This window comes from Hylobates moloch, unplaced genomic scaffold (genome assembly GCF_009828535.3).
Source record: "Hylobates moloch isolate HMO894 unplaced genomic scaffold, HMol_V3 SCAFFOLD_14, whole genome shotgun sequence".
In the NCBI taxonomy this organism is placed as follows: Eukaryota; Metazoa; Chordata; class Mammalia; order Primates; family Hylobatidae; genus Hylobates; species Hylobates moloch.
The window spans coordinates 65,565,359-65,577,542 of NW_026652289.1; the positions used below are offsets into that span (position 1 = coordinate 65,565,359).

The following is a 12,184-nucleotide window of genomic DNA, read 5'->3' on the forward strand; positions in this document are numbered from 1 at the left end:
TTCCTGAGGGTGGGTGGAGGGCTGAGTTGGCAGCCCCAGCCTTACGGTTCACCTCTTCTGGCCTCCAGCCTGCACTCCTGGCCCCCACCACCATGGCTGGATGGGAAATGATTCCCATCTCTCTCTCTGTTAATACATCCATCAGTCCTGCTCCTGTGACTAGAGCCACAGAGAACACAGGTAAGCCACAGGACTCAGAGGGGACAGCAGCTTTCATGTCCCCTCTAAATCCATCTGGAAACCAGACATCCTCAGGATGGTGTCTGCATGTAGAAGCCACTTTTTTGTTGCTGTTTAGAGATGGGGTCTTGTTATGTTGCCCAGGCTGGTCTCAAACTCCTGGGCTCAACTGATCCTCCTGCCTCCCCAAGAGGGGATTTGGGGGGATTTACCAAGCTCAAGTCTCAATCCTCCTTCTCCAGCTGACCCAAACAAAAATTAGACAAAAGTTTGGTGCAAAGTGTGGATTAAAGCATCTTTAGAAAATGTGTTTATTTTTATTGATCTATAATGTCAAATCCAAGGAAAAAGAGTGGGCATGCTATGGCAAGTCCAGCTTTGAGCTTTATTCATAACAAGTAACCCTCACCTTCTAGCCCTCCCTCACTGTCCCGGGACCACCTCTGATTCACTGGTGATACTGACAAAGGGAAACTCTAATGCCAGTTTGATTCCTTGCCCTCTATTTGTACATAATAACATCATAAGATCTCATCCATCAATTATTAACCCATGCCCCTGGTCACCTCCTTTCCTTCTGGGCAGGACATTGGGGTTTATGACTGTGCCTCTCCACCTACCAGGCAGGAAAACAGGTAGAATTCAGCAAGTTGTGTGTGGCCTTCTGTGCGGGGGGTCAACCTCTTACCAAGGTGATGCTGTGGGAACCACATTACTGACTGGCTAAACCCACTGGGTTTTTATGAGACGACATAGACATTTTAATCAGCTTCAGAAGTGAACTGCAGGACCTATAAATATATTTTAAACATGTTTTTAAAATGTAGCTTCCAGGCTGGGTGCAGTGGCTCACGTCTATAATCCCAGCCCTTTGGGAGGCTGAGGCAGGAGGATTGGTTCAGCCCAGGAGTTTGAGACCAGCCTGGGCCACATAGCAAGACCCCATCTCTAAAAAAAAAAATGGCTTTTACATGCAGGAACCATCCTGAGGATGTCTGGTTTCCAGATGGATTTAGAGGGGACATGAAGGCTGCTGTCCCCTCTGAGTCCTGTGGCTTAGCTGTGTTCTCTGTGGCTCTAGCCATAAGAGCGGGACTGTTGGATGACCCCCAGAGAGAGGCGGGTACTAGCCCCCCAACAGGAAGAGCTTTCTAACAGATGGAGGAATGTACACAAGTGGGTGTCAAATGATCCTAGCTCAGCCTTGGCACAGGGCAGGACCCAGACCTGGCAAAGGGAGTCCAGATGGATCCCAGACTCTTTCTGAGTCAATGCGTCACACATCCCTAGAATATACCAGGCTCTCCACTGCAGCAGGGCCTCTGAGCTTGCTGGGCCCTCTCTAGTGAACGCCATTCCTCAGGTTTCACTTATGGTTGGTTCTACTTGTCCTTTAAATCTCAGCTTTAATGGCACCTCCTCCAGGAAGCCTGCCTGCGTCATCTACTTGACAGAGATGCCTCCACTTTTCTGTCACAGCCCTTGTTTAATTCCTTCGCAGCGCTGATTGCAGACTGTAATTATTTCCTTTGTGCATTGGTTCACTCGTTATTTTATTATCAGTCTCTGGACTGTGAGTGCCACAAGGTCAGAGACTGGAGCTGCTTTGTTCTCCATTGCATCTTCAGCACCTAGTACAGTGCCTGACACATACTAGACACATTTGTTGAAGAAATGAATGCATTAACTTCAAAATTAAATTGCACTCCAAGAAGGAGAGCATTTAGAGATTTTTCTCCTTCATTCAATATTTGAGTACTCGTTTTTTATTGCAAATACAATCCATCTTGTTAAATGTGTATTCAAATTTGGTACATAATTTTTGATCATTTTCATATAGATATACATGCCTTTTCTTACGGTCAGATCTCCTTACAAAGCAAACGTTGAGGGACTAACCAAAAGCTATCATTGTCCTGAAATTGTGCCTATTTGTTGAAAAAGGGTGTGTCATCATCTAGAATGTGTAAACTTAGCCACTACAGTGGTATCCGTTGGGACAAGTTTTGATCTGACTGCGTGTTGGTAGCCTGCCCAAAGAGATGTGCCCTGGAGCTTGGGCCCAGGCAGTTTCTCCAGGAAGCTGCCTGCAGTGAGCACTGACACAGACACAGGGGGGTCCACCTCAGAGTATGACCTCCAAGAAGTGTCATGGGGCAGAATTAACGTTGACCCCTGTGCCTTGATCCCCCCACTGTCTTCCCAGGGCTATCTTTCATCAGTGAGCCCCTCTTTCTTCTGTCTCCAACCTTCCTTCTCTGTTCTCTTTTGCCATCTGCATAGCAGTTCGCTCAAGCCTCTTCATAAAAAACAAAAACACAGGCTGGGTGCCGTGGCTCGCGCCTGTATTCCCAGCACTTTGGGAGGCCAAGGCAGGCGGATCACTTTAGGTCAGGAGTCTGAGACCAGCCTGGCCAACATGGCGAAACCTCATGTCGACAAAAAATATAAAAAATTAGCCAGGTGTGGTGGCACGCACCTGTAATCCCAGCTACTTGGGAGGCTGAGGCAGAAGAATTGCTTGAACCTGGGAGGCAGAGGTTGCAGTGAGCTGAGATTGCACCACTGCACTCCAGCCTTGGTGACAGAGCAAGACTCAGTCTCAAAAACAAAAACAGAAACAAAAAACAAAATCTTTCACATTACCCTCACCTTACCATAACCACCACACATACACCCTTCTCTCATCCCTTTATGGCTAAATTTCTGAAATGAGCTTAAAAAAACCCTCCACATCCATTCAAGGATGTGTTCAGACATGAGTAGGGATATGACACAAAGTTCTGGTCTTCCAAAGGTCTTTGAAACTCGTAGTCTGAGCTCTAGTCTGTAATAGGCTTCTGTACTAGTCTGGCGCTAACAGTCACAGGTGAGGCAGGCTAACAATCATCACTGCTTGCCAGTGTGCGCAACCCGAGTAGGCTGGAGAAGTTCAAGCCAGGGACGAGAAAGCACTGGGGTAGCTTTGGCAGGACCTGAGCTGGACTTTGAAGAGTGGACGAAATTTGGAAAGGTGCAGAGGAAAGAAGAGGGCATTTGAGTAGATTTTTTCATAACGGCATTTGTGAAGATGGGTTGGCATAGCCTGTTCTTAGGCTCGGGGAGCTGGCTGAACCATGGGGCAGGCTGGGGCGGGATGTGGGGGCCTTTGAAGACTTTGACAGGCTGGGGCACTTCGAGGCCATGAAAAACAGCTAGGCTGTGCTTTGTCTTGTTGGGGTGGGGCAGGGCGTGCTAGGGAGAAAGGGAGTGTACGGATGGGTGGTGGGGTGGTGCCACCCAAGCCAGGCTATGACAAGATTGATCTGGTTACTGCAGAAGAGCCAGCCTGGCAGTGTAACAAGGAAGGCTGGGGCCAGTTGCCTGTGGGAAGCCTTTGCAGTGTGACATGGTGAGGGCCTAACCCATGGAAGCATGGGAGTCCATGACCCACTAAGGACAAAGGATAGACCGAGCTGGCTCTGAGATGTTGAGCCTTGGAGGAGTGGGGCCCAGGTGTTCTCTGATGAGGCATTCCACCATCAAGCTGTAATCTAGGCCATAACACGTCCTCTAATTGCAATATTGCAAAAAATATATGGACTGTATTTGAACCCTGAAATTTACAAACTGTTAAAACGTTATGACCTATTTGGAAAAATTTGAATTCTAATTGGATTTTATAATCTTAAGGTATTAATTGTTAACTCTCTAGGTGTGGTCATGGTACTGTGGTTTTAAGAGCCCTTGTGTTTTAGAGAAACATACTGAAATATATACAGATGAAATATATCTGGATTTGTTTCCAGTTATCCAGGTAGATAAGGGGAGAATGGGCTTAGCATAGATGAGGCAGGACTGTTTGTGAATTGTAAACTGTCCAAGCTGGGTGACATGGGGTTCATTTCACTCCTCTCCCTACATTGTATACATTTGAAATTTTCTGTAAAAACATTCTGGTCCTCGGATAATGCAGGTCCTACACGCTGGGCCTCAAAATTCCCAATCAGAAATCACGAGAGGCATTTTGAGCTGTGCCATGTTAATCTCTTGTTACCTTTCAAAACAGGAATTCTGACCACTTCTGTTTTGCCTAGAGCAGGAAAAATGCATAGACAGGAAAGAAATAATGCCTTGGCTTTATTTAGAAAAACAAACTGTGAGAGACATGTGATCCTCCTGTATCACGATCATGGGAGGAGTCCAACCAACTAGAGAGGCAAAGTCAAAACTCAAGAGCAAAGGCAAATTTGTAGCTGGAAATAAATGCTTCTTTTAGAAGAGTCACTCCCAGTGGAGGATTTCTGGCAGTGGAGGACTTGGCAGGAGTGTGAAAGCCGACACTGAGTTGAAAAATGGCAGCCCAGGGGGTAGCAGCCAGCATAAGGCCAGCACTGTGCAGTCACATGTCACAGCTCAGGGAACAGAAAGGCCTGCTGTTGTCACCTCTGATATTGGTTGTCCCGGTGCCCACCCTCATGGCACCTCTATCTCTCACATGCCACAAAGACAGGAGGCTGCTCTGACAGTGTCCCCAGCTGTGCAAGGCGGGGACACCCACTAGCCATTACATGCTGGGGGAGGGCCCTATGAACTTCCTTGGCAGGCCATCTCCTAGGCTACAGGGCAGAAATCAGATTTCTTTTTCAATTAGCGGCCCCACACAGAAGCCATTTGCACACAGGTAAGCTAGAAAGCTAGGAGGGTACATTCTGAACCTGAGCAAGTGGTCTCATTTTTCCTCCTCTTTTTTGAGGAGAAGAAATATATGAGGGAATTAAGGTGGGTGCGCATTCCCTGGGAAAGGAACAAGCATGAAACAGATGTTGAGAGTTTAAATTAGTAAACATGTGAGGGCCCGCTCTGTGCCAGGCACTGTGGGAAGTGCAGCGATGGATGAGCTGTGGTGCTTGCCTTCAAGGAGAGCGTGGGGGAGCCAGGAAATTCCGGGTGCGCAAAATCTCCTAGACAAATACTGAAGGACACGTAAGTCCTGTGGCCAAAGCAAAGTAACTGTTACTTAGTCAAAGTCAAACTTCGGGCAAATCACTTAAATCTCTATTTTTCACCTATAAAATGATGCAATTCTTGCCTTGCTTACCCCATAAGGTTATAGAGTTATAAAGATCAGAGCTACTACAATATAATAACAATGAGGAGGAGGAGGAGGAGGCGAAGACAAGGCTTTCTTGACCTTGCTGACCTACAGACCTGTGACTGGTGCCCAAAGACGAACTCTGCTGTGGATGGCAGCCAGGACCAGGGCAGGTTCCTGATGCAGATGGCTGTCCGCTCCCAGCCAGTCCTGCAGCACCGGTGCCCTGTGCCCTCATTCCTGAAGCTGGTTCCCCTGGGCACCTTGTCACATGCCCAGTAGCTAGCTTGAGATGAGCAACCTCTCTGACTCATTCAAATTCGCCTGACAGATGGTGAAGGTGCTTAGTCCTAGTATTCTTAATAAATATCAGAGCTTAAGAGCCAGAAGGAACCTTCCAGAACATAGCATCCACACACATCCCATCCCCACCCCCACCCCCACCACCCCCACCATTTGTACGAAGGGCAATGGAGGCTCCAGCAGGGAACATAACCCACTGGGGTTTTGGGACAGCTGATGCTGGAATCTCATTCTCTGGACTCCCCTGGTCCAACGTAGCTGCTTCTCTTTCCAAGAAAGGTTTTGCCAACACCAACTCTACTGCCTTTAATATCCTTAGTCTTTCCTGCCTCCAAATACCTTATTTGGTCCTAACTTCCAATAAAGCGTATTTAGGGCAAGAGAAAAGGGAAACATTCCCCAAGTCACATTTTCCCAAGCCCTCTGTTCTTTTTCATTCTTTGGGAAAATGTTTCCTAAATGCCCATGAGGGCATGTGACCCTACTTATAATATGGGTTCACAGAGACGAAGATGAGGGGTCCCTATCTTCACGAGGCTCTCGTTTAGCTATCAGTAAAGTGCCCTCTTGATGAAACCTTTTTGAACCTCCACTATGGGAAAAGAAAACCCTTCTAATCCAGTTCCCTTTAGTCATGTGTGCAGAGAGAAAGCTCTCATTGATGCATCTCTTTACTTCCTGAGTTTTTTGCATTCATGCCTGGCTGGCAGCTTCCACCCTGCTGGCTGTGGGCCCAGGCAGTATTGTGAGCACAGAAAAGGCTGGCAGCCTCACTTAGGGAGTCTTACCCTGTGCTATGTCTCTTCCTGACCCTAGGGTTCTACATGAGGCCTCACGGTTGCTTCATTCTGCTCCCCGCTGCCCCTAAAGCATTTGGTTTGGCCCCAGCTGAACAATTGTCTTACTCCAGTTTGGCCCTGGAGTGCCTGCTTTGATATCTGCCAGCCTCCCTCTTCCCTAGTCACCATTTTGGTGTAGTTGAGTTACTTTGAGGCCTTGAAAATAAGAATAGTAGAGCTCAGTGGAGACTCTGGCATGCCCAAGTGAGAAGACTGGTGTCCAGTGAAAGGTTGGACTGGAGATTCTGCAATTCCGTCATGCTGTAACATTTCTGAAAATGCATAGCCTAAGGTTGACAGCCTGAAAAATCAGTAGGGTTCCGATGTGTGTGTCCGAACCTAGAAGTAAGAACTAAGCCTGGGACCGATGCCTCATAGCATTTGAAATGAACCTGAGTACCAAGTATCACTTCTGATTCTTCCCACTCTCAGATAAGATCCCCTAGTTAGAGAGCACGGTGTAGGGGGTTGGGATTCTGTGGGGCCAATATAACATTTACACCCTTGGGAAACAGTGCGGTGGTCTACAGAATTCCCAGAAGAGGTGGTGTTCCTTTCCCCTTTTCTCTGTTTACCCACCTTCCTTGGGTTGAAATACTGATGAATGGAACCCAGATGGCAAAGCTTGATCCCCAACTCTGACAGAGCCCACAGGACAGCCTGGGTCTACCCCAACGAGCCATGACATGCCAATTCTTTGCTTTTCTGGAGAAACCTTGGCCTGAAAGTCTGTTTAATTACCATGGAGATAATCTTTTAAACATAGATTTACATTCTTTAAAGACTTTTTCCCTGTGGGAGTAGGAAAGTTCATCTGCACATAGCATGTTTATTTTCATTTCCAGGGGAGGAACTGCTATCCGCTAGTTAGCAAGAAGCTTGAGCCCTGGAGGAATTTCTTTTTTTAAAGTCTGTTCCTCCTCACTGATAGTGTGTCAATTATATTATAATAATTAGTTTATAGTGTGGTCATTTTTTTTTCCAGCTTAAACTCTGCACTTCACTCTGTGATTCCAGGCCTATAATTATTTGACACTGGTCAAGCATCCCTATCAGATTGGGTTCTATAGTTACTCTAAATGTGGGTATCAAGAGTCAATGTCCTCAGGGGTTTCTCTTCAGGAAGGTCATACTTGCAAAGCCAGCAGCCACAAAGACCTATTTAGGTTGGTGCAAAAGCAATTGCGGTTTTTGCATGAAAGGAATGGCAAAAACCGCAATTATTTTTGCACCAACATAATACTTGGCGCTGTGATCAGTAAGACACTAATTTTTCCCACCTGGCTTTGCTAAATTCTTCCCCACTAGAATGCCAGCTTGGATGAGCAGGGGTTCTATTGTATTCGACCTGGTAGCCCCAAGACCCAGAGTAATTCCTGGCTCATAATAGGTGCTGGCTAAGCAGATGCTGAATTGCTGAAAGTCAACAGGTCTTGACGTGTGTGTCAAATAGGGACAATGTATAAAATAAAGCAGAGTTCGGTGCACTCCTGGCTCTGGTCTGGGCAGCCTAGTCCTTTCCCCACATCGCTTAAGAGCAGGTGGTCCTGAGTGGTTGCTGGACCCGATTCTGGAGGCCGAGATTCTGAGCCTTGAAGATTTACCTCCAGGGATTCAGAAAAGAGGAGAAAAGGAGTAATTGTATTGAACAGAGAATTAGAAGATAAGCAAAATCCCTTTGTGAGAAACTCTAAATCTTGAGCATGGATCTCTGTGTCCAGGTCCTGATGGGGAGAATAGCTGGTCCAAGAAGTACCCGTCGTGTGGGGGCCTGCTGCAGTCCCCCATAGACCTGCACAGCGACATCCTCCAGTATGATGCCAGCCTCACGCCCCTCGAGTTCCAAGGCTATAATCTGTCTGCCAACAAGCAGTTTCTCCTGACCAACAATGGCCATTCAGGTGAGGGAGAGGCCTTGGAGACCTGAGGGGTATGTCTGAGTCTCACTCGGCTGCCAGGCCTGTCCTTTTCCATCTGGCAGGGAGGTGTTCCGTGGAAGCATCCAGGAGGAAGGGTGGGGCGTGGCGGGGGGCGCCTTTGAGAGATTCCAGGAGCACTCTCTCCAGGGGGTGCTAGAGGCTCTGGGATCCGAGGGTCCTGCCAGGGCTGCACTTCCCAGAAGAAGCACATCTCTCAGGATGGGGCAGGAGACCGGCCTGAGCCCTGTCGTTCATTGGCTGTGCGGCTGGAGTGAATTCTGGACCATAAACGACTCAAGGAACCACACAGTTTGGCGGGGGGTACCCAGGCTTTGGAGTCAGACCAACCTGGATTTGAACTCTGGCTTGACTGCTTATGAGCCATGAGAATCTAGGTGAGAATTTTAGTCTCCTTGAACTTCCATCTGGAAATGGACATATTGATGGATACCGTGAAGACTGGAGATTATGTATGTTGGGGTCTGGCATACAGAGTGAAGTAAATGCTTCATAAATAGCAGTTATCGTTGTTGTTGCTATATAATTCTAAAGCTTAGAAGGTACTTCGCTAAAGGTGTCTGATCCATCAATATGTAAATAAACACCCATCCGTTGGTCTAGTGTTAGTGTTTCTGGCATCACTTTCCAAGGGGAACCAAGAAGGTGCTGGTGCCACTGGAGTTGCTTTGGGGAAAAGGGGACATTCTCAGGGAAAGAGCCCAGGTGTCTGACCTTTAGGCTGCATCTCTGCTCTGCACCTCACTCCATCCACCTGCCTCTCTCTGGGCTCCGGGGGGTGGCAGCGGGGGTGGAGGGAGCGTTGCCTACCTGACTGCTCTCTGGCAGTGCACAGCTGGCCGGGGCTCTGAAGGCTGCTCCTCCACTCCCCGCAGTGAAGCTGAACCTGCCCTCGGACATGCACATCCAGGGCCTCCAGTCTCGCTACAGTGCCACGCAGCTGCACCTGCACTGGGGGAACCCGAATGACCCGCATGGCTCCGAGCACACCATCAGTGGACAGCACTTCGCCGCCGAGGTAAGTAGGGCTGCCAGTCTGGTAGAGGCTGCTCTGTAGTGGGTGGTGTGGCACCGTCTCGACCTGGCTGCTGTGCAGATAACACTAGAGCATGGGACAGGCTGCCTTCAGGCTGTCTGCCCTACCTCTGGCCCTGGCACAAGGGGTGCAGCCACTCCACCAGCCTGCGACTCATCTGCACTGTCCTGGTCCCTTTCTTCTCCTGAACATGCTGAGTTTGTCCCTGTGTCTTTTACTGAGTGATGCTGCTGGGGAGGCAGTATTCCCAGGGCGGCCCAGTGGGACATACATGCCCTTCTTTTAGACATTGCCTTCCTATCTGTGCGGATAAAAATCTCCTGCTGACTCACACTGGGTTCATTGCTCCCCCAAACTTCTCAGCCTTTCTCCATATGTCATGCTGTTTGCATCTTTTTGGTGCTATCCTTCCTTTCTCTGGGCATGGGTTGTGTTTAGAACATGGGGACATGGGTCTAGGGCCACTCTTCTACCTGGCCACAAGTCTAGGGTGCCTGGCAGTCTAATGTGCAGGGCATCATGGCAAGCAGATTCACTAGGGACAAGATGTCAGCCAGCACAGCATCGTGTCATGTCGCCTTGAGGAGCTACCCCAAAATGCCAAAAGAAAATTAGAAGACGGGCAGAGCATTTGTCCTGTGCAATTGCAGGATGGGGTGGGGCAAGGAGGGGGTTGAGATGCTCCATTTTGGCACTCCAATAGCCCTGAACTGGGGGTGTGGCTCTGAATATTTACAGGGAAATACAAGCAGATAAATGCTGCTGACTCATCAGCCAGGGGAGTCCATGGTAAATAGTGACCATTCCCCGCCGTTCATAACTGCTGAACTGCTTAATGTTTCAGACTAATCATAGGTCTACTTGCAAGCATGGAAGGGATAGGATCTGGCTCAACAGGATGGCACCACTGGAGGTTCACATATTTCAGAGCAGGCTCTTCCCTGAAGCTCAAGAACTGAAATTTCCTCCAGGCTAATTGCAGTGTTGAGACTTCTGCTTCCCCCATGAGGAATAAAGAAGGTGTAAACCAAAAAGTTTCTGAGACTCAATCCATTTAGAAGTTTATTTTGCCAAGGTTAAGGACACATGCCTGGGAGACAGGGAGACAAGTCTGTGCCTTTCTCCAAAGATGATTTTGAGGGCTTCAATATTTAAAGGGGAAAGGGCAGACACTGGGGAAAGAGGGAGAAATATTTAAAAGGTGTGAGGAGGTAAGAGGCAAGAGGTCGCATTCTTCTGAGTTTTTGATCAGCCGTTCACATGTGAGACAGGGGTAGGGAATAGTCACTTGTGCATTCATCTAGCTCAGCGAATCTGCATTCTTACAAGATAAAATAGACATGGGCAGAGGAAGCAATTAGATATGCATTTGTCTCAGGTGAGCGGAGGGATGACTTTGAGTTCTCTCCTTTGCCCTGAACCCGTGAAGATAAGTTATCCATTTACATTGTCAGGGTGAAAGTCAACAGAACTGTTTTAGGGTAAAGACCTTGTGGCCCACAGTGAATTTCCTGTGGGCAAAATGTGAGGCGTGTAGCTTTTTTATCTTTGTAACCGTCTTATTTAGGAATAGAATGGGAGGCAGGTTTGCCTGATGCAGCTCCTAGCTTGACTTTTCCCTTTGGCTTAGTGATTTCAGGGTCTCGGGATTTATTTTCCTTTCACAGAGGAGGTTAGGGTGTAGACTGGCAGGGTTTATGTATTTTAAAATATTTCTACTTCTTGTGTTTTCTGCTATTAAGTCATAGCATCAGACCAAGGGTCTGGTTAAGAGGGACCATAAATGCCAATACTAGAGAAAAGGCATCAGGGTGTCCCTAAAGTGGGTCCTCTAAGGAAGGACCTTGAAAGTGTAGTGGTTCTTTTGGATGGAGTTCATATAAGAAGGTTCTGGTGGGGCATGGTGGCTCACGCCTATAATCTTAGCACTTTAGGAGGCTGAGGCGGGTGGATCACCTGAGGTCAGGAGTTCAAGACCAGCCTGACCAACAATGTGAAACCCCATCTCTACTAAAAATGCAAAATTAGCCAGGCTTGCTGGCACATTCCTGTAATCCTAGCTACTAGGGAGGCTGAGGCAGGAGAATCGCTTGAACCTGGGAGGCAGAGGTTGCAGTGAGCCGAGATCACGCCATTGTACTCTAGCCTGGGCAACAAGAGCGAAACTCCAACTCAAAAAAAAAAAAAAATTCTTTCTATCTTAATCTCCTCAACAGGGAGCTCCTTTATGCTTGGATTACTCTTCACTTCCTCTGAGCACAATAAGAAAAGTACAGACAAACCACAAGCTCAAGGTCAGCTGTAAAAGGAAATAGGGGATTAGCACCTCAGGGGTTTTAATCATATAGAATTCAGCTCTGTTTCTCAAAGTGATGCCAGGCCGAGATGGTGTGGGCAATGTGGCAGACTAAGTCCTTTGAGGGGAAGATGGTGAAGCAGGAGCTCTGAAGAAATCCTTAATAGAGGACCACTTAGAAGAAATAATTTGATATATAATTTTTTTAAATTAGAAGGAGCCAATCAATAGAAAAAGAGGGAATCCTCCCTAACTCATTTTATGAGGCCAGCATCATCCTGATACCAAAGCTGGGCAGAGACACAACAAAAAAAGAGAATTTTAGACCAATATCCTTGATGAACATTCATGCAAAAATCCTCAATAAAATAGTGGCAAACTGAATCCAGCAGCACATCAAAAAGCTTATCCACCATGATCAAGTGGGCTTCATCCCTGGGATGCAAGGCTGGTTCAACATATGCAAATCAATAAATGTAATCCAGCATATAAACAGAACCAAAGACAAAAACCACATGA

At 47.6% G+C, this 12,184-nt stretch overlaps 1 protein-coding gene across 3 annotated transcripts in view; it reads left to right on the forward strand.

The window, feature by feature from the left end:
- The window catches only part of CA12 (carbonic anhydrase 12), a 58,654-nt gene that overhangs the window by 27,329 nt on the left and 19,141 nt on the right, over window positions 1-12,184 (forward strand). For 2 of the 3 annotated variants that reach the window (XM_032175048.2, XM_032175050.2), the window contains exons 3-4: window positions 8,118-8,297; window positions 9,209-9,351. In XM_032175048.2, coding sequence (XP_032030939.1) covers window positions 8,118-8,297; window positions 9,209-9,351 — 323 coding nt within the window. The remainder of the gene's footprint in view (window positions 1-8,117; window positions 8,298-9,208; window positions 9,352-12,184) is intronic. The other variant, XM_032175051.2, reaches the window with a different exon arrangement.